Source organism: Chelonoidis abingdonii, chromosome 1 (genome assembly GCF_003597395.2).
Source record: "Chelonoidis abingdonii isolate Lonesome George chromosome 1, CheloAbing_2.0, whole genome shotgun sequence".
NCBI lineage: Eukaryota > Metazoa > Chordata > Testudines > Testudinidae > Chelonoidis > Chelonoidis abingdonii.
Window position 1 is genome coordinate 251,237,218 of NC_133769.1, and position 26,934 is coordinate 251,264,151.

Genomic DNA, 26,934 nt, shown 5'->3' on the forward strand with positions numbered 1-26,934 from the left:
AGGACAGAATGCTTTGGGGCCTTAGTCACTATACCCTGAGGTGACAGATCAGTCTGAAGAGTTTGAGGATCCCTTCCCTCCCCACCCACCCCTCAAAAAACCCCAAAACCAAACAGTTTGATTCACCTTATTTGCTGTGAATACTGCTCTCTGAACAACCTGCGGAACCCCAGTGATAGATAGTCGCTAGTCCTAACATGGCCATGCAGTGTATACAGCCATATATGGGCTACCCAGAACTTGACTTTGAGGCCTGTGCAGATCATTGTGATTGTGCAGTTGCTACTCTGCTTTGTAAGCAAGCAGGTGTGGAGAAGGCAGAGAGGCTCATGGAGCAGATGGATCCATGGCTCTTTTCCTTCCTGCCCTCAAGCAATCCCCAGAAGAGCTGTCTGGAATCACTCTGGGAACTAAGATCCATTTTTTCAGTGCCACAGTACATCACTTCCCTTTACTTGTACAAAAAGAGAGGCCCAGTCACAATTCTACCTGGGTCCCCTCCCAGGACAGTGATGACATATGCTGCCCCTTATACAGGGCTGTGGGTCACTGCCCTAATTTAGCAGCCATTAAGGAGAAACATGGCTGGTCTGAAAGCCTGGAGAAGGCTGGATTTTTGTTTTGTTTTGTTGTTGATATTGTACCACCTTGCTTACACACCATTTATAATCTGAGTGCAAAATATTGATTCTATGCTAGCCAACGGCCCAGGCACTTGTTTACCAATGGGCACTGAAGCGCTGTTTACATGCAAGTTTGTGATGAACAGGAGATGAAGAGCTGGAGTCTGACTATCTCACAGATGAGACCAGTGCTCTTCCATTTCGTTTTAATGAGTTTTGTCAAATCAAAATTAATTTGTATTCTGTGAAATAAAGTTTGAAATTGTTTCAGTGTTTTCTTGTGTGTAGCGCCTGATTCACACCCATTTAACTCAATCAAAAATCTCTAATTGACTTCAAAGGGCTTTGGATCAGGCCTCAAGCCATTACAAGAACTTCAGCGTTACATATGAATAGCTGTTGCCAAAATTCTCAAGTTTGATTTTCACCAAATCAAAGGTGGAAGAATTTGGGGTATGAAATGAACCTCTGGGGAGAAATATTGGCCCCTTTGAAGTCAATGGGAGGTTTGCCATTGACTTAAATGGATTTCACTCCTGGTACTTTCCCCAATGCAATCCTGAAACAAGCTGAAATAGTTGTTCAAGATAATTGTGCTTCTAGGAGTAGGGGTCCAGCAAAGGAGTCTTTGGTTAGCTTAAACACTTGTTCCATGATGTGTTGGTACCTGCATCAGATGTTTCTAGGCCTTCTAGGATTGTAGGGAGGGTTTCACTGAAACATTGCTTACCTTTGGGAAGGAGGGGAAAAATCAGTTGTTCTTATTACCAATTAGATGCACAATTTTAAACCAATCAGAAGCATTGGCATGAAGCTAGTCATATCTATTTTTATCAAACATTTGCTACACACAGAATGATCACAAGATAATTTTTATATTTTATATAATTACACTATGCCTTCAAAATATCACTTAAGATTCAACACCCTATGAGAGCTCATTTTAGAGACCTGATTATGAGAAAGAGCTGCTGAAGGAGCTACGCAAGGAGTTAGTATCTGGGACAGAAATTAGAACTCAGCAATCCTGACTCCCAATTCTATTAGATGCCTCCTCCACACAGTTGCTTTAATGAAAATATAAGTACCTGTGGCATCATCTTCTTCCAAAGAAAATAGGGTTATTTTGGGGTGGGGAGAGAGAAGTTCTTAGTATTTGGTTGCGACTAGACATGGACCAGAGGTGAAGTGCAAATTTGAATCCAAAACTCTCAGGTATCATGGTGTTCAGATTCAGTTGTCGAGTTGGAGCTGGGAAATTTGGGTCTGGCTCTCAATTTCCCAAAGTTCAGGCGGGGTTTGGCGACGTTGTTCTGGTTTAGTTCTATGGCTAGTTGTGCCCTTTATGCCTGTCACTAGATATATGGCATATAGACTGGCTTAGCAACAATCTGCCTTGCAATATCGGTCAAAACCATATCTACATCCCAAAACAAATAATAGTTCATCGTAGATGTTCTATTTGTAACTAATACTTTTGTTAATAACACATTAATACAGTTAGCATTGGTGGTTTCACATGCAAATGGGATGTGAGATCCTGAGTGACTTGTTGGCAGTTTGTTCTGCACCAATTGGAAAAGCTGCAGTATTTTAGTTCTGCTCTTAGCAGCAATTAGTGTTGTGGCAATAAGAAAAGCAGAATAGGTTCTGTAGCAGGGATGCTATTTAGCCAAACACGATATTAATGAATTACGCTACAGTGAAAGTTTGCAGCTGCTTTAATGCTCGTAATCACTTAACATTCCAGGGGGAAGGGAGAGCAATTGTACAGTATATAAGAGTAAGAGGGAGAATGGAGAATTAATGCCTTACTGACTCCACAGAAAGAACTGCACCATAACGCCAATGAGTCACAGAAATTCAAGAAAAACTGTATTTACTAAGCATGAATGATATTTAAAGATCTGGAATTCAGATTCACATTGACAAGCCTAGTAAAAAGGTGTTGCTTCTCTGAGCTACCTGTCCTGTGTGAGCCCACTCTTATCCACACTCTATCTTCCAGGTCTTCACACAAACTGCCAAAACCAATCTGCCCTTTTCTCCCTTTAGTTGAAGGTACTGTTATGAGGGACAGGTAATTCAGCAACCAGCTAAGCTTCTTTAGCTCCAGGTATCAATTTCTGGGCAGGTTATGAGGCCCTTTCCCTCCTCTATTTCAGTCTTTTGCATCTGGCCAAAAGTCTCACTACATGTCCTACTTCTTTACAGGCCTGCTGTTGGTCTGCTCTCTTCCAAACGACTGATCTTCTGGAGCATGTGCATATGGATGAAGGCCTTCTAGCCCCAGTTTTTCAGCTGCAGACCTGGCAGGTTTCTGCTGTTTCCCACTGAATTGGCTCTTTTACCATTTCACATTCTAAGGGTAAAATGACCCAGAGTGCAAAGGCCAATTTCAAATCCACTTTCTTTAAGGGATGGGGGGGGATAAACTGAGATTGGCCCATTGTACCCCAGGTAGATGAGAGGGCCTTATAGGCCTGGCTTGACATGAATAACTGGACATGGATGAGGCCTCATTTCTTGGGAGACAGGATTAGGAAGGTACGTGGATCAGCAGGCTGGACCCAGAATGTCTGTACTAGCTAAGATAAAGGCGGAACACTCAGGGAACCATTTACAATGGACAAGATGACAATGGATAAGACAAGCGTGGACCATAACATAAGGCAAAGAGTAAATTGTGCAGAGATAATGTGTATTCTACAGGGATTAGTTCTTACAAAGTGATTCAGCCAATCCCAAAACGTGTGATGAAATGTACAGTAAATGCAATCTAATGTGTAAATGCATATAAAGGAAGAGGTTTTCTGTGTAACTTTGGATGTGTGGCACAGCCTATATTGCCCCCTGTGCTTGGGATTGATGAACTCAGCGTAGCTTTACTATATGCCAAATAAAGGAACCTGAGTGACAAGAAGACTAGAGTCAAACTGAGTTCTTGGGGAACCAAGTTGGAGAGGTCTTGGGGGAACCCAAGAAGCCTCAGGCTCCTTGTCTCCCAGAAGATCACCGTCTTAATCTTCTAGATAAAGCAGAAGACTGGTAATCAATTTCTATTACCATCTCTGCCCATGTTCTTTATGTAATGCTGACACCTTAGGGTGGGTTGACGGCAGTAGAGATCAAACCTGGGAGCCAGATCTTAGTGCATGAGCCTCTACTGCTTAGCCAAGGCTGTAGCAGGCTCATCAATCTCTAGCTGGCATAGCCACGATTAGAGAGGGACAGAGTGCCACACCAAGTAGGTGTAGCCTATATTTATGAGGCTGAGCAAGTTGCTCAGTTTATCTATGTTTCAGTTTCCCCATCTGTATAACGTACTACCTACCTCACAAGTGTAACCCCAGACCAAGGGTGACCATCTTTTCAAAAGACAAAAGTGGAACCGATCCAGGAACCCCACCCTCATCTGTGGCCCCATCTGCTGCTGCTCCTCCTCTTTACTGGGACCGCATCCTCTGGCCAGGTTGGAAGCCAGAGCTGGGCAATGTTAAGAGCCACCTAGGGAGCTTGGGCTGTTATGGAAAGCCCCAGACCCTCCACTGGCCCTGGGCGAGAGACCAGGGTACTGAGAGCAGCCCCCGGCCTGTGCCCCTACCCACAGGGGGCGCTGCCCAGGACAGGTGGAAGGTTCAGGGCTCCCCACAGTGACCTGGGCTCCCTGGGTGGCTCTTACTTCTGCCTATCTCCAGCTTCTGGCCTGGCCAGGGGGTAAGGCCTAGGGGGAAGAAGAGGAGCAGGGTCTGGAGCCTCTTGGTAAGGGGAGCTACGGCCCACCTCAGCTCCCCTCCCACTGGGAAGAGGCTGGTGTTGCCTCTGAGCCTCGGGCAGGCAATGAGCAGTGCCACAGGGAATCCAAGACAAATGCTGTCCCAGAGTCATTCAGCCTGAGTCCAGGATTTGAACTCTTCATTTCAGGATTGTCCTGTCCAATTCGGGATGGCTGGTCATCCTAGCTAGACCACAATCTTCAAAACACAAGGAAAAATGAAGCAAGACACGCAGGTAGGTGGTCAATCAAATCATGTAATCACCACGAAACAGTTCAGGGAGCAGGAACCAGGAAACAAACAGGAAATGGAAGAGGGAGCCGGAAGCAAGATGCAGAAAGGCAACACACACATCAGTCGTCACAATTTCCTTTTTTTCTCCCCAGAAGTTCAATGGCACCTGGCCAGAGGTAGCTGGTGATCCCGGCTGTGATTCAGCTCAGGGGCTGGATGCTATTGATGTGGCACAGCTTCCCTAATTTGCCACATACCATCGTACAGAAATGAGCCTCCTCTTCCCTATCTGTTTCCCTTTTGGTAGGAAGTATATCTCGTTGGTTAACAATGTGTTCTCTGTGCGGTAAACACACTCGCCACACTCCGTACCCTGCAGCCCGCAAGATCATGCCATGAGTAATGAAAATGCTTCCAGACCCTCACCTAGAATACACTACTTGTCCAGGATAGAACGTGTGGAGTCTTGTGCGGATACTCTTGTTGAAAGTCGTATATTTCCTAGTCACATCGGTTAGCTTCGAGGATGGAAAAGGGGTGAGATGAGCCTTTTCCATCAGCATAGACAACTTGGTGCTCATAGGTCAGTTGAACAGCCAGAAGAAAGGGGTTTCTCCAGTATTTTCATGAGGTGTACTCCAAATAACATATAAAGCATGACTCAATGCAATAGGTAAGAGTATACCTAGAAGTTCCTGCAGTATGCTAGCTACACACTTCTTCAGAGTCCTGTGTAGTCTTTCCACTGTGCTATTTCCTTGTGAATGGTACACAGCAAATTCATAATATACAGTACCAATAGTCATCAGAAAGTCTTCAAACTTTCTTTAAAGAAAAGGTGTCTCATTCTGAAACAAGGCTCTCTGGTAGGCCAAAGATTGCAAATAAAGTGGTTAGGCAAGAATTTAGTTCCTCAGAGGTATGTGTCTTGTGAAATTATGAATAAAAAGGGGTAACGTGAGTAATAATATATAGCAGCATCTTTTGCAAAACTGCACTTGGCCACATTCAACTTTATGCCTGCTTGTTGTGGTCAGGTTAGCACCTGGTCCAGAATAGCATTATGCCCAGGAAGGGTCTTAGCAAAGATGAGAATGTAATCCAAATGCACGTGGCCATTTGAATGGTCCCTTACAATATGTGCTAACTACATATGCTAAACAATCTGATCCACCTTGCATTTTGCTCTGAAGCTGGGAGCTCCTTTCCCAGGCCTGAAGAAGAGCTCTGTGTGACTTGAAAGCTTCTCTCTCTCACCAACAGAAGTTGGTCCAATAAAAGATATCACCTCACCCACTTTGTCTCTCTAAAATCTGTGCACAGTCAAATGTTGCCACTCTTCTTGTATGGTCACCATAGGTGAAATCCAATCCACAGGCCCTTCCACCTCCCGAATGAAGCCATTAGCTTTCACGTGGTGCGATTCCATTCAGATCTTGTCCATAAGTGAAGGAGGTACATAATTTGCAGGCGTGCAAAGGGCTTGGTGTTCAAATCCAACAGCAGAGATAACGGATATCCCATGGAGAGAATACTGTCAGTGTTAAATAAATCATGGTGCCTCTGAATGATACGTTGTGCATCCTCTTCTATTCCAGCTATTCTAGAATAGCTGGCATAACTACTCCTCAGGTGTTCAAGCTGCAAGCACACATCATAGGATTATAATGGGAAAGGATTTGCAGTAGCAGCACCTTTAATAATGTTAAACTTTGCAGTCAAGGCTACACCTCTGTGGAGCATAGAGCTTCACCCATTGTCTGCAAATCATACAAATTCCAAGCTTTTATAACCACTGTTGTCAGGCAAATATCCAAATTATGAACTAACTCAGAGGGGAGAACGTTAACTTCAGCACCCCTATCCATCAAGCACTTCAGCACTGTACCGTTATAATACAGGATTCCAGCTCCAGTGCCTTGCCACTTGAGGAGATTGTACTAAAGGAAACATCTGGTCCCTGGTAAAGATGGTTTTGTGCGGCTCTACATTTACACCATGCACTGAAGGCTTCCTGTCTTCGTGAATCAGTGTATGGTGGCAGACTAACTTAAAGCGTCCTTCCTTCTCACGAGCCTAACACTGGGCACTGCTAGCCGGGCGGGCCTGGAAATTGGCCAAGTGACCTGTACTACTACAGCAGAAATAGTGAGGAGTTGGCAACTTTTGCTGCTGAGGCCATGGAGCAGGAGTAGGTAGCATTGTATGACTCTCGGCAATGGAAGCAGGAGAAGCAGGTAACGGGGACTGAAGTATAGACACAAAGGTAGCAGCAGTCTGAGACATTCTAGCCCAAACCCTCTCAACTGCCTCATTCTTAATATTTGTGGCTTCAGAAGTTAGACGTCTAACATCTTCAGCTAGTGACCATTTGCTCAGGCAGTCACTGGCTATGCCAACCACAAAAATGTCCCTGAGCTTGATCATCATAACATCTCTGAATTCACAGGTAAGGGCCAACTGCCACAAATGACAAGCAAACTGACATATTGTTTTGCTGGGCTGCTGGTGAGCCTCAAAAAAAACCCTAACGATTTTCCATTTTAACAGAACAGAAGCTCCACTCACAACATATTTGTTGAGAAGCTGGACGGACACTTCAAAGGAAGGCTTGGGCTCTTTGAGTCCATCATAAATATCAATGCCATCACAGCCTAAGCCGTTCTGCAGCAAGGGTAATCTAGCAGCACCAGAGAGTTGCAGGATCTGCACATAGTTCCAAAAATTCTGAATAAAGTATCGCCAGTCAACAGGTGAAGGATGTGCAGGCAGCATAAGTAGCAGAATAGAAGCACTTGATGCCATAATTTTATGCTCTGATGCATCCCAGAATACAATCCCCCAAACACAAGGAAAATGAAGCAAGAGACACAGGCAGGTGGTCAAACAAAACATGTAATAACCAGGAAACAGTTAAGTCAGCAACAGTCTGAACAAAACATAACAACAGTCCCCAATGACAGATATGTAGCAGCAGGTGCTGAGTAACTGCACACACCCAGCACCAGGCACTCCCCTCCCCGCCAAGTTCCAGAAGAACAGGAACTGGAACATTGAGTTCAGGGAGCAGGAACCAGGAAACAAACAGGACTATCGAGTAGGAAGCAAGAAGCAGGAAAGCAACACAAATAGACACCGGACGTCACAGTAATGAAACTTATATCATTAATGTTTGTAAAGTGCTTTGAGATCCTTGTATGGAAGATACTACGGAAATGGAAAATTATTATTAGTGGGAAAAGTGGCAGGGGTGCCATTACAGATTTTGAGGAGGGGGGCAACTTTAACCGTGATTCCAAGAACTGCTTAAGCACCTGAAAACTCTAGTCTCTTGGCAGATAACTTAGCAATTAGCTGACAGGAGCACTATATCTAACTGTTATATAAAAGAAACAAAATTAAATGAATATTAGACCTACTCAGCTCTTATACTAACATGTTCTGACATCTTGTGGCAAGTCACTTAAGGGATACTGGTTAGGTTTAAAATTTTAATGTATATTCTTACTTTGTTACTAACTCTGCAGAGAGAGAGACCCCATTAGCACTCCTGGGTTCTATCTAAGCTCTGGGAGGGCAGTGGAGTCTAGTGGGTTACAGCAGGAGGTAGATACATCTGGGTTATATATAAGAACATCAGAATGGCCACACTGGGTAAGACCAATGGTCCATCTAGCCCAGAATCCTGTCTTCCAACAGTGGCCAACGCCAGGTGCTTTCGAGGGCATGAACAGAACAGGCAATCATTGAGTGATTCATCCCCTGTCACTCACTCCCAGCTTTTGGCATCATCCCTGCCTTCCTGGCTAATAGCCATTGATGGACCTATCTTCCATGAACTTATCTAGGTCTTTTTTGAACCAGCTTATAGTTCTGGTCCTCACAACATCCCCTGGCAAAGAGTTCCATGGGTTGATTGTGAAGAAATATTTCCTTTTGTTTTTTTTTAAATCTGCTGCCTAATAATTTTATTAGGTGACCCCTAGTTCTTGTGTTATGTGAAGGGGTAAACAACATTTCTTTATCGAAGTTTTTCGTGCCATTAATGATTTTATAGACCTCTATCATATTCCCCCTTAGTCGCCTCTTTTCCAAGCCGAAAAGTCCCAGTTTTATTAATCTCTCCTCATATGGCAGCCATTCCATACCCCTAATCATTTCTGTTGCCCTTCTTTGTACCATTTCCAAATCCAATATATCTTTTTTGAAATGGGGTGACCACAACTGCACGCAATATTCAAGACGTGGGCATACCATGGATTTATATAGGGGCAATATGATATTTTCTGTTTTGTTATCTATCCCTTTCCTAATGATTCCCAACATTCTGTTCGCTTTTTTGATTGCCATTGCACATTGAATAGACGTTTTCAGAGAACTATCCACCATGACTCCAAGATCTCTTTCTTGACGGGTAACAGCTAATTTAGACCCCATCATTTTGTTTGTGTAGTTGGGAGTATATTTTGCCATGTGCATTACTTTGAATTTCATCTGCCATTTTGTTGTCCAGTCACCAAGTTTTGTGAGATCCCTTTGCAACTCTTTGCAGTCAGCTTTGGACTTCACTATCTTGAGAAATTTTGTATCATCTGCAAATTTTGACACCTCACTTTTTACCCCTTTTTTTCAGATCATTCATGAATACGTTGAACAGCACTGGTCCCAGTACAGACCCCTGGTGGACATCACTGCTTACCTTTCTTCATGCTGAAAACTGACCATTTATTCCAACCCTTTGTTTCCCATTTTTTAACTGGAGCACCTGGCAATGCTTTCAGGATCATCTAATGATCCTTAATTTAACTTAATGACAAGCCCTTTGTTATCTTAATCACCCTGCCTCTGTTTATAAACAAACTCCCTCCCCCAAGGGCGGAAGCTGAGAGCAGCACAGAACTCATCACATTCCACACTCAAGCTCTGTCTGGGGCTAGGACATGCGCTATGAGCAGATCTCAGGTATGAAACCCAGGAGGGTGCTGTAGTCTTCCCCAAAATGGTAACATTGGAAGATATTTTTAACAGCTGGAGTCAAAATATCCTTCATGACAAGCTTCAGACAGACCACTCCCAAAGTAGACTTGTTAATATTGAGGCTATCAGCTTAATGGGACACTAAAGACTTAAAACCAGGATAGGGGCCATGTTGACACCTCCCTCACAGGGAGCCATTTATTACAATTTCCCAAAACCTCAAAACAAGCTTGCAGTTTCAATCAAAGTTCTAGGTGAAGATTTGGCAGCACATATATTTTACTTTACCCAACCTAACTATCCACCTCAATATGAATTGTCTATTTTTTCATTATTAAAATTTTGCAAGGACCATGAAGTACTGTAGGTAAAATAAACTACAGGAAAACGATGATCAATGCTAGGCATTCTGATATCATCACAAACCACTCAAGCTCTGCTCTTGTGTTTATTATGCTCAGAATTCCTCAAGTGTTTGCACAGCCTCATCTATTATGGCTCTTTAGTGCTTTCTTCTCTCATTACTATATTCATTATTTTTCTAGAGAACCCCATTCCCTTTGCCTTTTTATTACTTCCTTAGTGCTGGTGTTCACAGCAATATCAAACTGATGCTGGCAATTAAGTGGCACCACCACCTGCTTGTTCACAACATCGTCTTCCACAGTGCTGCCCCTTCCTTAGCAAAGTGCCATACCATATTAATAGCCTGAAGTCTCCTAGCATTCTCCCTCTGGGTGTCTGCTTCTTGCACTAGTGAGTGACCAATCAGTTTCAAAGCCATGTTTACTGGCTCAGAACATTTGTCATCTTCAGACCCAGCTTTGTAATTTGCAAATAGTGCTCTGTTTTAGCTCACAGGTCATGAAGCTAACAAAATAGAGCCTTTGGCTGGGATGCTTTGACATCATGAACAGGGTACGGTCATGGATACTGAATATGCTGAAGAACATTAATACCAGTCAGGGATGCCAGAAGAGAGAATTAATACTTTGTTTCATAGAACAATTCAGTCTTTTTTTCCCCACACAGCCACTAACGTGTTTTACCAATAACTAAATGCAATTAAAGTACAACTGCTTTGTAACATGGCCTGTACACTTTAGTAGGAGGATAGGCAAAGATGTGAGCAAAGCAAGCTCTGTACTCACCATCCTTGTCAAAATTATATATCAAAGGCAGCCCAAAACCAAATGCTTTTTGAGGCAGCATTTGTTATTGTTTTGGTATATTTCATGTATTATATAGCACCATACACAGGGACAGGGCCAGAGCATATACATAAATAAATAAATAATAAAGCACACACTCAGAAATTTTAGGCAGTTTGGAGGTTGGGGTTGTGTGCGCATTGGTATGTGGAGACAGTTTCCACCCATTAACTATCATTTTAGAAGAGCAACTATTTTTCTCTGTAAAACCTCTCTTACGTGTAGCAGAACTAGATATGATGGAGCAAATTGTTCCTTCCATTGCCAACCTAAAGGGATTGTTCCCTTCCCTTCCCCACTTACAAGCCGTTAGTGATTGTGACGCCCAAGGTTCTGCACTTGGACAAAACAGTAGCCTGCCAGCTGAGATCCTGTACTAGACCAGTAGGCTTCATCTTTCCACTATTTTTTTTCTCAGCTGTCCTATTGTTCATTTGTTTCTCACAGTCACAGTCAGCGTCTCCACCAAATCCACCTGTAAAGTGAGGTAATTCTTACTTGGATTGCTGTGTCCTGTAGACACCTGCTGCGACTCCTAAAATAATAAAGAAAAGCATACCATGTATTATTTTTTGTGGTAATTTTTAGAGACAATAGACGTTTGAATGTAATTTACCTTAATACTACCATACAGCTTTGTTAATCATTTATTCAGTCTAATCACAGAACATCATTTCCAACTATAAGAAGAAAATCAAATATTTCCTTGAAAATGCATTTACTCTAGCCTTTTTACACTTCTCTCTTAATCATGAACCTTTAATAGTATATTTTTTTCTATCTTCACTATCAATCTCCAGCTTATTATTCACTTATTACTCCACCAGAACTCAAGGGGCTATTACTTTGTACCAGGCTAGGTGAGAAGACAGGCAAGCAGACAAATGATTATTTCTGAAGTTCTTGCCAATATCATTTCATAGGCCATCAGATTGTTCTGGGAGCAGCACAGCTAATCTTTTCTCCTCACCTCGAGGATCCCAAGTGTCGCATCCATAATGGATCAGGAAATTGATACACACAGCATTAGAGAATGGACATGTAGACCCTACTCCTGAGCCTAGTTCTACTATCTACTAGACATACTGATATATTAGGTTAAAATAAAAATGAAACTAAATCAACACCTAGTTTTCAAAAAAAGTCTTGGCACAGTATCTCTGTAATCTCAAGCTAGTCTTCAGTTGACCAGCAGATACCTATGTATCAGAAGTGGGTTTGTAACTGAACTTCACAAAAACACCTAAAACATTTCTAGTGAAACATTTAGAACATTTTTGAAAAACACTGAGAGTCTGCCTTGCGTTAACTCTTCCAAGTAGGTTTGTTCAAATCGGTTCTGTTTTAAATAATTCATTCAATTATGGGCTGTTTTTAGACTTGATATATGGAAATGGTTGTAATGTACCATATGTACCAAAATTATATTGGTACTGCAGATGTATTACTGTGTATTATTTATGGACTCTTGTTCTTTAGGTGCCTCCTACAATAGCTAAAGATGGAATCTCGGTTACCATAAACATGGCACAGCACTTATATCATCCATTTTTCAGTTTAGCAGTTTCTCCAAAAATACTTTGAGCACCTTGGACTGCGTCAACAAGGCTTTTTAACAAACACTTAGTCAACTTAATGGTTCTAAATCATTTGAAGTTTTTCCACTCTTGTTTTTTTAAAAATAAATAAGTATCTCTGACTGTCACTCAGGCTAGCCATCACTGGGCAGCTAAGCCACACGAGAAATAGATTATAGTTTAGGGAGGGCATTCCATACATATCTCCAATTATGTATGAAATAAATAAACTTTATAATACTATACCATTTATCGTGCATGCTGCAATTATGACAATAAAGATGGCAACATTGACAGAATAGGCATACATGCCAATACATACATTATTTTCAAGGCAGAAAGATTTTCAGCTAAAACCTTGGTCCTAAGGGCAGTACTGAGCCAATAGACGGGCTCAAGGCAATAGACAATTATTTTTTATTTCCAGGCTAAATATGTCTTTAAGCTGCAGTTATGTCTGTAAACCTTTATTAATTATGTAAGAAAAAAAGCAATTGAGCCATTTATAGTTTTCCTAAAAAGCAAAAACATGAAGAAGCCTGGACATTCAAAGTTAAAGTTACTGAAATAGAATGAAAAATAGAGAAATTCACAGTTAAAGTAACCCAAATAAACCTAGCTCTTTCCTTACCCCTTGCCCCCATGGATCTCTTTTTTCCTTCTCCCCAGCTACTGTAGGCTTGGATAGGACTTTTTTTGATGGCAATCTTAAATCCACTAAGGACCTGATCATGTTTCATTAAAATCAATGGGAGTTTTTCCATTGAGCTGAGTGGGAGCACGGTCAAACTCGTAATGGATTAATCCTACAGCACTTCTCAGCAACTTTGACTTGCAATTAAGCCAGGGGCATTGAATTGGGGGCATTCAGAATCTTGAAGGGTCAGATTTTAAATCTACTCTAGCTGTGTAATTTGCCTGTGGAGTCAGGGATCTCCAGACTGCATGGCTTTGATTTGGAATTTGCATGTCTGCAGTACACATCTGTTATTCACTGCCATCCTGCATACCGGAAATGACCTCACCACACATTAAGTGGTGGAGATCTTTGTCTGGCTCCTCAGAGAGGGTGTGCTGCCCCTTTAAGGGAGGCTAGAGAGCCACAGACTAACCTACCACATGGAGGCAGCTCCATACCATGTCAGCTTCAGGATGCTGACCCATCCCCCCAGGTGACCAGATGAGAAGGGGATTATTTATTATTTATGCCCATGTCTTTTTCTGCAAAGCCCTCTTTTCACCTGGACCAGGCTGAGCAGATGCTTAATTTTTCTCCTGTCCTAAGAGGTTTATAGATTCATATATATAAGCTACAATCTATGCTACATCTCACAGTATGGCAACACTTTTTAAACTATTTACTTTGTGGGAATTGCCCCAACTATGATCCCTTCTGACGAAGAAATATAAAAGCCGGAATCCATTTGTTTTTCTGAGTATAATTTCAAAAAAACCAGGAGCAGTTTGCTGTAGTGATGTGACCACAGGTACACTTGAATTTAAATGCCACTCTAGCATACAATCAAACTGTCTACCTTTCTAGGCATCATTTTTTTCAAATCTTAAAAGCAATTATATTTGGTAAAAGTGAGTCATTCACATCTGCAGTTCTTTTCTAATTCACCGTTCTAGCTTTTTAAAATGAACAAGAATAAAAGAATAATTAACTGACCACCATAAAGATGAGATGACACCAACATTTAAAGCTTCTGTTAAGAATGTGCATGCAACACACTTGTGAAAATGGACTGGTTTTCTGAAAGTGTTGCCCAGACACCACAATGATGGGTGACTTCATCCAATCATACATAGCTACATGGAAATGGAGTGCCTGATCTGCTTTTTGAGACATATGAAATCACTGTAAAAATGAAGGAAAAGAGCCATGCAATCAGCAGAATTTACCGTATCCTCTTTTTACACAACTGAGTAGAGAATACATGAACATGAAAGTTCTTTCTCACAAGCATCAAGCATGTTCTCATTTAGCAGATGTAATTATTCATTTAAACTTTATTTATTAAGATGTTTGTAATAAAATTGCAATACAATAACGCATGATCATTTGTACCTAACAAAGTCTCACAAAGATAGTAGAGGGAAAAGCATATGTGGCATGTCATACATATACACTAATTCAATTATCTTTAAGATTTGAAAAATGAGAAATAAAGGGACGCACACTGCCCATTTCTAGTAAATTTAAGAGTACAGATTAATCCCACAGAGAAAGAAAATTCAAAATTAAGGATAAAATGAACCTTTATACCCTCTACTAGGTAAACGGATGTTGCTGGTCTGCTTTCTTTAACGTACTCTCATTGTGGTGAGGTGATGGAGGATGTCCAGTATAGTCTGTGTATTTCAAATTTCACACTGAATTTCCTTTCCTTGTGGATTTAACTTGGATCTTTACCATTAATGTAGGTTTAATTTTTATGCTGTGTAAACAGTATATATATATTTAATAATGATATTTAAAATCTAGTTATTTAGCTTTAATTTCCAGCATCATTCCAAATCCCTCCTGCTACAATTTTGATAACCCCTGAAACTTTAATAGCCTAATTAAGAAATTGCAAGTCTCAAGCTGTTAGATCACTAATTAGTTAAGATATAGGTTAAAAGTAGTTCAGTATGTGTTAGAATTAATAATGCTGATATTCTATTTTTATGGAAAGAATGAGCAAAAATACTTTGTAGCCTTTCAAGGAATCCTCCGAGTCTATAACAATGCTGGGGATCCCTCTACATTTCCCCTTCCACAACTCACAAATACCCTCAGCCACAGTGACATTTCCTGCGCTGAAGAGGGTTGGTATGCTACTTCTTCCTCCGGAGTCCGTCAATACTGTCCCTTGAGTTAGCTGGAAGAGTCACTAAAAATAAGCTGTGCTGGTCTCACACCATTCCCACAGAGAATGAACAAGCTGCCTTGAGCATCCCAGTCCCTGTATATTTGCCTAGAAGTAAGCAACAAAGCTTATATTCTAAATTTAGATCCCTCACTTGCCCTTGTGTTGCTGTTAGATTGCCAGGCACTTCTGTGTGAGTAATCCACAGTGATCTGGTATGGTTATAAATGTTTTATCAACACGAATTTGGGATAGCCACACTGCTCATGAATGCGGAAGCCTCTAGTGAATCATGCAGGTCATCCCAAATTCATGCTGATAAAACCTTTATACTACACAAGACCATTGTCTAAGCATATGTCACATATGTTAGAGAAAATAAAATAAACTAGTTTATGAATGTTTTAGAAACTTAAAAAAATATTTAAACCACTGTATTTCTGAGCCTGCAAAACAGATGCCTTAGTTAGAACGTAACTATGGAGGCTCAGAGTGAACCATAGAAATGCCTTAAAATGATTTAAAATATCTTTTCTATACCTAAAAATGTCATGAGTTAAAGTTCAGTATCTTGGACCCTTTCCAGGAATCAAATCAGTGTTGGGTCTCATAGGGCATCTCCCATTCCCAATGAACTATATAAAGCTCCCATTTCTAGCCAGGCAGAGTTGTGAGATAATGGACTTCGCAGTTGTGACATTTTTATATATAGAAACCATGTCACTGGTCCAGGACAAAACAACCTTGCCCGTCCCAGGCCTGGGGCAAGTATAACTTTTTTTGGGTGAAATTCCACTATGGTGGGAGAAGGAAGAAACATTTATTGACAGGTTGATTTAAAAAAAAATGGCAGCTCTTTGAAGTTGCTCAAGTGTTTGGAATGTTAGAATAAGTCCCAGGGAAATGCATTAGCAGGCAGAGGGTAAATGAGAAGGTCAGAGGTGAATGATATATTGCAGAGCCATGTGAATCCTGATGTTAACATATGACTCTACAATTTATGTCTTTATCACTATATATAGATATACATGAAGAAGAGTTATTTCACCTACATACATACATACTGTACTCACACACATACAAGGTGGTGATAGCCATTTGATAAATTATAGAGCCATGTGCATACTATTTTTGAATCTCTAACCACTTCCTCTGCTGCAGTCCTCTAATTCATCTCCCATAGGACTTATTTTCATGTTCCAAACCTCTGATCAGGTTCAAATAAATGCCATTTTTAAAAAAAGCATCATGTCACAAAAATATTGCCTTATTTTCCTTTTGCAATAGGACAAGGCTTTTGTTTTAATCCCAGATTTTTAAAAATTACAAGACTATTATCCACTGAAAAGCTATTTCCCTGTAGGAAAATCTTAAAGGTTTCTTGACTACATGTTTATAATTTTCTTTCCCTCTGGGGCCTGTACAGTGGGCTCACAGTAACTAAAGGAGTTTGGTATCACAGTTCAGGGCAATCGCACCAGTATTTCCCTCTTGTGGTCCACCTGTGGTGGGGCGTTTGTCCCACACTGTCCTGTAAGTGGTTAATAGAGCCCTAGGGAGGCTGTGCAGAAAGCAGCCAATAGGAGAGGGGCTGCAAGGAGCAGCCAATCAAGGCCTGGCAGGCCCATATAAGAAGGGCTGCAAGACAGAGCAGCTTCAGTAGCTGCCTGGAGCTGAGGAGGGAAAGTCAGGTTCCTAGCAGGAGGAAGGAGTGCCAGCACCTTGGACAGATCAGGGGAAGCTAGCTGCTAAGACTGGCAGGCTGAAGCTCTGAGGTAAGGGTGAAGAAGATGTTGGGGAGCATGGGGAAGTGGTCCAGGGAATGAACTGAGGATCTGGAGGAGAGGCAGCAAGTGACGACCATCTACAGGGTCCCAGAGCCGGGACCCGGAGTAGTAAGTGGGCCTGGGTCCCTTCACCACTGGGGAAGTGGTCAGACAATGGGCTGCAGTCACCACTGAGGGAAGTGGCTGGACAGTGGACTGCAGGTCCCCTAGAAGGGGGAAGCACAGAGTGTGGCACAGCTGGAGGGCTGTCCCCTGAAGAGGATGCTGCAGTCCTTAGAGTGATGCGGGTCCTGGAGCAGAAGTGACGGCAACAAGACATCACTAGAAGAAGGCATGCTGGCTAACAGAGCTAATCTCTGGGACAGCCAGCAGGAGGTGCTAGCATTGTGAGTCAAACCCCATCACACACCCACTCTAATCTCCCCAGGTATCACCTCTCCTGGGCAGAGATCCACATCCCCTGATTGGGATTTTTTGAGTCTGCTCAGTTCCCCGCCTACACTGTGATATCCGCAGCAAGCCAGATTGTGTAAATAGGCTGGTATCTGTGCTTTGCTTTCCCACCAAAGGCTTAGAACAGCTGTAATTGCCAGCAGTCACAAGTTACTACACACATTTATTCTTAAAGTGAAAGCATCACAGAGAAAACATTAAAACAATAAAAGAATCAACAGACACGATAAAAAGCTTACAAGAGGTCATCCCAATTTCAACTCTGGGTTCTGGTAGTTTTACGTCCTCCAAAACCCACACCTGGGTTTTTCCTGTGGTTACGAGTTCATAACTGTCTCAAATTCAGAACCAACATGAATAATTCAGTCTTCACTTTTTACAGTTTGGGCCTGAAATCTTGGCTTCATGTAATAGGTGATAAGCAGACAAAGATCCACTCCTCACAGCTTAGCTTGAAAAGGTGGTTTTCTTGAATATTTCACAGGAAATCAACTTCGCGTGTATTGTCCCAAAAGTCCATTCTTGTCTGGCACGTTATGCAACAGAGTCATTTCATCACCCAAGTTACACAGAACCCTGGCCCACAATAATACATACACTTTGCATTAAGTACAAAGAACCCCAAAGATACTTAAATTTAATTCAATATGATTTTTCAAAGATACTGCAGGAAATTGCCATATCTGTCACAATTGGTTTCACCAGCAGAATATTACAAACAATATTTAGCACCAATAAACCTTTAAAAGCTTTAACTCAGGACTAAAAGAGTTCTGGCATATATTTGTGGCATTTAAACAATACAGCAGAGATTGGCAACCTTTGGCATGTGGCCCTCCAGGGTAAGCCTGCTGGGGGGCCAGGCTGGTTTGTCTACCTGCAGCGTCCGCAGGTTTGGCTGATCACAGCTCCCACTAGCCGCGGTTCACTGCTCCAGGCCAATGGGGGATGGGGGAAGCAGCGACCAGCAAATCCCTTAGCCCGTGCCACTTCCTGCAGCCCCCATTGGCCTAGAGCGGTGAACCGTGCCAGTGGGAGCTGTGATCGGTCAAACCTGCAGACGGCCCACCAGCAGGCTTACCCTAGCGGGCCACGTGCCAAAGGTTGCCAATACCTGCAGTAAAGGATGGTGTGATCTAAACGTTTTATTGGTCTGGGATAACTTACATAAATCACTAGTGACTTCACCACTTGTGAGTAACATGGCTTTCCTAGACACACGTCAAAAACCTTTACAACACTCATTCATGTATTCTCTCTATCTTCCACACATGCACCTAGCAGTCTAGTTAGTGACAGCACAAGGTTATTTGGGGATCAAAGTTGAGGCTGAATATTGAGGGTGGGGGAGATGGGTTTCTAGACTGTAAAGAGTTTCTTACCTTGTTCGCAAATGGAAACTTGCTCTGTTCCACTTTTCCAGGTGTGTGAATAGCTGAGAGTGGTGGAGGCCAAGAATGGGTCATCTCCTGGAAAATAATATTGTAAACTATATTTAAAAAGGCAATATAATATGAGACAATGATGATGACATACTAGTAGTAGAGACTTCTGGATAGTGGCATATATACGTAATTAGGGTATGTCTACACTACCCGCCTGATTGACGGGTAGTGATTGATCTATTGAGGATCAATTTATTGCGTCTAGTGTAGACACAATAAAATTGATCGCCAATCACTCTGCCATCAAGTCCGGAACTCCACCATGGTGAGAGGCGGAAGCAGAGTCGACGGAGGAGCGGCAGCAGTTGACTCGCCACCATCCTCACGGCCAGGTAAATTGACCTAAGATACGCCAACTTCAGCTATGCTATTCGTGTAGTTGAAGTTGCGTATCTTAGGTCCACCACTCCCCCTCCCTCCAGTGTAGGCCTAGCCTAACTTTCTGAAGATACATTTTAGTAATTTCTAGGATACATTTAGTTTATATATAATCTAGTAAATAAATGAATTACATTCTTTATCATGGATTGTTGGGCGCATTTTTTAAAATGAGTTTGATTTTTTTTATGGTTAATGTTTTTTGAGTGCAAAAAGTTTGATTTTCTGATGAACTGCACCCCAAGCTTCAGTCATGCAATGTATTCTGTGAATGGCTGAGAACACATACAGGTTGGTGAGAATAAGAGAAACACAAAATGGATTATTTCTTTATTTGTAATAAAAGGAACAGAAATTTCAGTTCATGACAAAGTAAGTATGGAATATGGACTAATCATAACATGGATCCTACTGTCTGGGCTTGGATAATAAAGGTTGGAGGCCTGAACTTGGTAATAGATTCCAAGGCCAGGAGGGACCATTGTGATCATCTAGTGTGAGGTCCTGTATAACACAGGCCATAGAACCCCAACATAATTCCTACAGTATATCTTTTAGAAATAATATTCAATCTTGATTTAAAAATTGTCAGTAATGGAGAATCCATCATGACCCTTGGTAAATTGTTAAAACAGTTAATTGCCCTCACTGTTAAAAATTTTATGTCTTATTTCTAGTCTGAATTTGTCTAGCTTCAACTTCCAGCCATTGGATTGTGTTAAACCTTTCTATGCTAGACTGAATATATATTTGTTTCCCTTGTAGGCACTTGTTGACGGTATTAAAGTCATGCCTTTACTTTCTCTTTGTTAAGCTAAATAGGCTCAATCTATCACTATACATCATGTTTTCTAATCCTTTAATCATTCTCATGGATATTCTCTGAACCCTTCCTATGTATCAACATCTTTCTTGAATTGTTGCACCAGAACTGGACACTGTACTCCAGCAGTGGTCACAGAAATGCCAAATACAGAGGTAAAATAACCTCTCTGCTCCTACTTGAGATTTCTCAGTTTATGCATCTAAGGACAGCATTGGTCCTTTTGACCACAACATCGCATTGGGAGCCCATGTTTAGCAGATTATCTACTACCAGCCTGAAAATCTCTTTCAGAGTCATTGCTTTTCAGGAAGAGTCCCCCATCCTGTCAGTGCAACCTAAATTCTTTGTTCTTAGATGTACACATTTACATATAACTCTATTAAAACACATTATATCTGCTTGCATCTCACTTACCAGGTGATCTGGATCGCTCTGCATCAGTGACTCTGAAATGTTCGTAACTCTGAACAAAATGTTATGGTTGTTCTTTCAGAAGTTTACAACTGAACATCGACTTAATACAACTTCAAAACTTTACTATGCAGAAGGTATATGCTGCTTTGCTTTTATTTTTTTAGCTATTTATGTTTAACACAGAGTGTTTAACAAACACAGTACTGTATTTTTTTATTTTATTTTTTTTGGTCTTACTGCCGCCTGATTGCATATTTCCAGTTCAAAATGAGGTGCATGGTTGACAAATCAGTTCATAACTCTGGTGTTTGTAACTCTGAGATTCTGCTGTACCTGCAATTGCCATTTTACTTTAGTGAGAATTGAATATGCTCACAGTCTCCTGCTGTTCAGTGCCCTATCAGCCCCTTAAACAAGAAGTTCTCCACTCAGCTTTTTGTCCTCTCCCTACATTTACTGAATTAGTTATTTGGTTTTAGAAAGGAGATATGTTTACCTTCTCTTGGCTGCATACAATATTTTAAGAGCACGTTCAAGGTAAGCAATTCCTTCATAGTCCAAGCCTGAGTAAATTAGCCTTCAAAGGGTGGTTCAAGGTTGCTCTTTTTGGCAAAAAAATATATTTTTATTTGAAAAAAGATGTGTGAACAACTTGTGCATTCTTGCTCAACAACAATGAATAGAGCATAGGGCATCTCATGGCCTGCCTTAATAATTCTTTCTCAGAACAAAGTCTCTCTGAGTGTTCTGCCAATGAAGTAATCTACTTGACTAACCATTCTAAGATGGTTTATGAGTTATAAATGTCACCTTCAAAATGGTCTTGATAAACAGTTTATTTTCTAATAAAAACCTGCATTCTTTTGTGTTATTTGAAGCTAAAAATCTTAAATGATTTATTATACCTGTAATCTCTGTGGGTACCTCTAATCAGAGCATCATCTGGTTTGAAGTTTCACTATCAGAATTGCTTTGCTTTTCAGTTCTTTCAGGCAGATTGATCATCTTATGACTCTCTTATCAGATAAGTGCCACCAACAGCAGTACATAGTAATTTTTATTATACAGTAAATCCTTTAAACACAGACAACCAATCACTGTACAGTTTGCTATACAGAAGAACTACTTCTTACTGCTATGAGTGCCTGACACAGAGAATAATTTTCAAAACATCAATTAATGATATCTTGAAAAAAAATTCTTACAGTAATGTTTTATTATGATTATATCTTTACAGAATGGAGATTTGTAGTATGTTTCTCTAGCCCTACAGCTGTATGACCTAAACATTAAAAATTTTCCCAGCCTAAGCTCTGTTGGGGCCACTATCTCATGCTGTGGTATCTCATAATAAAATTACTTACATTTTAAAAGTTGGGGGTTTTTTGCATATCACACCCATTTTCATTTATGCATGAAAGGTATGTGTGTTTCCTCCAGTGGATGAAGTTCAGGCCCCAAAGAAACCATGAATGAAAGAAACCATGAAACTCAGAATGCTGATGAGTTTATCTGTTCAGAGGGAGATAGCTCAAAAATATACGCAGAATCTAACTATGGGGCCTTATTGGTTTAAGGGAAGAATGTTTTTCTTCAGCTCTTGTAATTGTGGAACCAGGTATACAGATAGGAAGCATTGCTGGTAACTACCCTGAATATACGACGTTTCTGAGATATGCTTCTCAGCCCTTAAGATTTCTGTTTGTCTCCCCTGGGTTATATAATTGCTGAATTCTCAGTCTGATCTTGACAGAAACATTTTCTAAGAAGTCTGCTATTCAGTGTACAGAAACCAATCTGTTACAGCAGGATATCTTTGTCCTCCCACCTTGCCTTCCTAGATCTGGCAATGAAACCTCTATCCAGGGGAAGCATCAGAGTGCTGATTACAAGTGAGGATGACCTTTTCTGACATGTTAAAATATTTCATATTTTTTTTACAGGATTATTTCTCATCCACACTTAGACAAAAAATGGTTTTAATGGTCTTTTTCTACTAGTTTCTGTACTACTCACTTTATGCTTTGAGTTTTGCTGTATAATTTTAATTTGATGTAACCCGTTGTGACACATAGACTTTATAGGAACACTGATGTTTACTAGGGGTAATCATCTTTATCATACCCCTCCAAATTTGCCTTTATTGAACTGATATATTGTAAATTGGGATTACTCGATATATTTTTTGTCTAAACTTGAATGTCAAATTATGAAAAATTAAAAATAATAAAATATAAGTACAAAACTGTTATGAAAAATTGATCCTCTGTATTATAACCACTACTCCACAAAGTAGTAACACATTTTGAATGCTGATGGCTCAGAAATGGCTATATGAGATTTTGTAAAACCAAAACTTTATATGCAATATGCACAGTCTCCTTAATACTGTTGGAGAACACCAAGCAAGAAATCTTGAAAACAGGAATAAATATTTAGGTGTACTACAATATTTCAAATGTTGCAAGGTCAATGTCAAATAAATATAGAAAATGTACTCTTGTGAATTTTGTTACAGTTCAGGGCAACTGCACCTGTATGTCCCTGTCCTTGGCGTCCACCAAGACACCCACTCTAGGCTCCCAGCTCCTCAGCTGTCACCTCTCTTGGGTGGAGGTGCGTGTCTCTCTCCCTCCTAAACAGGGTTTTTCCAGATTGCACAGCTCCCTGCCTACACTGTCAGTTTCTCAGCAAGTCAGACTGTCTAAGCAGGCCTCCTTTGCCTACTCTTCAGAGGCTATAAATAGTGTAATTGCCCGCAGTTAAGTTACCACACAACTGTTTCTAAGCAAGCACATTTATTCTTAAGGTGAAAGCACAACAGAAAAAACATATTAAAGGAACAGAAGAACCTATATGTGTGCTACCAAGGTTACCAGAGAACACCCATCAATCTTATGGGGCCTCAGTTGGCCAAAGACCTTCCAACCTTTGGGGCACCCCTAGAAGAGAAGGTCCTGTCCATTTCCTGGATCAGAAAGAAGGCCCTGATTAAGTTTAAATTCAGGCTATTTATCCAAAAATTCTTTGTTTTTCTGTTGGTGTCTGGAGAATCAAGTCTGAACTAATATACGAGAGCTTCCCTAGGTGCTGGTACCTGTCTGGAAGTATTACAACCTGAATGAATTTGCCTACCTCCAGCCCCCACTCTTAATTCCTGGAGGGGATATGGTTACCCTTTCCTCAAAGGATTACATTCAGTCTCTGGCCCACTGTGACGCCAACTTAATACAATAAGATCTCTCGAAGAGACTGCAGAAAATTGCCAGATCTGTCAGCAGTCTGGGACAGGTCTCATGATATTTGGTGTATCTGATAAAACAGCTCCTGAAGTAAAGTTAATATGTGAGAATATCACTTTCCTTTAAAAAAAAAAAAAGAAAGTTTCTAGCCCTGAAAACATAAACTGCAAAGGCTCAAAAACCGGAAGGTAAATAAAAAGAATTCAACATTTATTTTAAAAAAATCTCAAGTTTATAAGGTGAATCTTATTTTGGGAGAGCGGGAGGACACTTTACTCATGATTTTGAATGCTTGAGGTTGGCAGTATAGATATACGTAATATGTAGGCCTGAAAGCAGTATTTCGAACTTGCTGTTTTGAACTGTTAATAAATAATATGTAATTCAGGTGCTGTAATATTTAAAGTGCTGTTAAGTGTACTTGTTGCTGAGGAAGACACTGTCCACAGAAGGTAGGACAAGAAATTATCATCTTATGTACAGAACAGTAGATTTAGGTTAGATATTGGGGAAAACTTTCCAGTTAGAAGAATAGTTAATCACTGGAATAGCTTCGAAGGGAGGCTGTAAAATATCTGTCATTGAAGGATTTTAGCAACAGGTTAAACAAACACCTGTCAGTGATGGTCTAGGTATACTTAATCCTATCTCAGTGCAGGAAGCTGGATTAGAGGACCTCTCATGATCCCTTCTGCCTTACATTTCTATCATTCTATGATTTCATATAACTTCTAAATTAGAGAGAAAAAACACTGTAACTCTTTTTCCTCCAACACTAGCCCACTTTAATGATTTATGTCTTGAAAAATATTAATTACTAAAAAAAAATCACAAAACCAAGAAGCCATTTGGGGCTTGGAATTTGAAAAACAATATGTCCAAAAGGCTGAATTCTGATTTCTAAATTAGAATGAACTTCAACCCTTCAAATTATGGGACTGTTAAAAAAAAAGTCTCTGACCTGTCCAGTTTGTTTGAAATGGTGACAATTAGGACTGTCAAGTGATTAAAAAAAATAATTGTGATTTATGTTAAACAATAATAGAAAACCACTTATTTAAATATTTTTGGATTTTTTCTACATTTTCAAATGTTTTTATTTCAATTACAACACAGAATACTAAGTGTACAGTCCTCACTTTATTTTTATTACAAATATTTGCACTGTAAATAACAAAAGAAATAGTATTTTTCAATTCACCTAATACAAATACTGTTGTGCAATCTCTTTATTATGAAAGTTGAACTTACAAATGTAGAATTATGTACAAAAAAGCTGCATTCAAAAATAAAACAATGTAAAACTTTAGAGTCTAGAAAGTCCACTCAGTCCCACTTTTTGTACAGCCAATCGCTCAGACAAACAAATTGGTTTACATTTGCAGGAGATAATGCTGCCCACTTCTTGTTTATAAGATCATCTGAAAGTGAGAACAGGCATCCATATGGCACTGTTGTAGCTGGCATTGCAAGATATTTATGTGACAGATATCCTAAAGATTCATATGTCCCTTCATGCTTCAACCACTATTCCAGAGGACATGCTGATGATGGGTTCTGCTCAATAACAATCCAAAGAAGTGTGGACCGACGCATGTTCATTTTCATCCTCTGCATCAGATGCCACTGGCAGAAGGTTGATTTTCCTTTTTGGTGGTCCAGGTTCTATAGTTTCTGCATCAGAGGGCTGCGCTTTTCAGACTTCTGAAAACATGCTCCACGCTTCATCTCGTTCAGATTTTGGAAAGCACTTCAGATTCTTAAACCTTGGTTCGAGTGATGTAGCTATCTTTAGAAATTTCACATTGGTACCTTCTTTGCATTTTGTCAAATCTACAGTGAAAGTGTTTTTAAAATGAACAACATGTGTTGATTAATCATCTGAGACTGCTGTAACATAAAATATATGGCAGAATGTGGGTAAAACAGCAGGAAACATACAATTCTCCCCCAAGATGTTCAGTCATAAATTTAATTCATGCATTATTTTTTTAATGAGCATTGTCAGCATGGAAGCATATCCTCTGGAATGGCGGCCAAAGCATGAAGGGGCATATGAATATTTAGCATATCTGGCATGTATATACCTTACAATGCCAGCTACAAAAGTGCCCAGCAAATGCCTTTTCTCACTTTCAAGTGATATTGTAAATAAGAAGTGAGTAGCATTATCTGTCGTAAATATAAACAAACATTTTTCTTAGTGATTGGCTGAACAAGAAGTAGGACTGAGTGGACTTGTAGGCTCTAAAGCTTTACATTGTTTTATTTCTGAATGCAGGTTTTTTTGCACATAATTCTACATTTGTAAGTTACACTTTCATGATAAAGAGATTGCACTACAGTACTTGTATGAGGTGAACTGAAAAATACTATTTCTAATAGTAAAAATACTAATACTAACACAAAAATATTGTTTATCATTTTAATAGTGCAAATATTTGTAATAATACATAAAGTGAGCATTGTTCACTTTGTGTTCTGTGTTGTAACTGAAATCAATATATTTGAAAATGTAGAAAAACATGCAAAACTATTTAATAAATTTCAATTGGTATTCTATTGTTTAACAGTGTGATTAAAATGTGATTAATCGCGATTAATTTTTTGAGCTAATTGCATGAGTTAACTGCATGAGTTAATATATTGAGTTAATTGCATACGTTAACTGTGATTAATCATCAGCCCTAGTGATAATGTTCAAATTCCTCCCCTAGTGGGGAATATGCCACTGACAGCTCATTTAGCTGATACTGGGTATTGTAATATTAAGCATTTATTTTACATTGGCTCAAATTCATTCACTGGTGCACACTGACAAATTTATGGGCTGAGACACATTGTACTATTTTATACACACACACACACACGCATATTATACTATAACTAGTTTCCTTTCCACCTATGTGAATCAGATTTCAGTAGTTAAATGCAAATGTTCAGTTTTGCAGACAGAAGCAGGTAATCTTACACAATATGCAAACTCAGCTTTTATTCAGATTGAAAAGAAACATTCAGATGAAAAATCCACAATGTATACCCTAACTGTAAAATTAGTTTCAGCAACAACAATTAAGTAAGAGCACATTTTTTGTGGATTAATGACTGGTTATGCAGTGTTTCATTTTGGACTTTT

At 40.2% G+C, this 26,934-nt stretch overlaps 1 protein-coding gene across 1 annotated transcript in view; it reads right to left on the minus strand.

Moving 5' to 3' along the window:
• AFF3 (ALF transcription elongation factor 3) overlaps positions 1-26,934 on the minus strand; it is a 492,261-nt gene that overhangs the window by 155,528 nt on the left and 309,799 nt on the right. The window contains exons 5-6 of the mRNA XM_032765391.2: positions 18,876-18,962; positions 11,320-11,356 (exon numbers count right to left, since the gene is read on the minus strand). Of these exons, the coding sequence (XP_032621282.1) occupies positions 11,320-11,356; positions 18,876-18,962 (124 nt within the window). The remainder of the gene's footprint in view (positions 1-11,319; positions 11,357-18,875; positions 18,963-26,934) is intronic.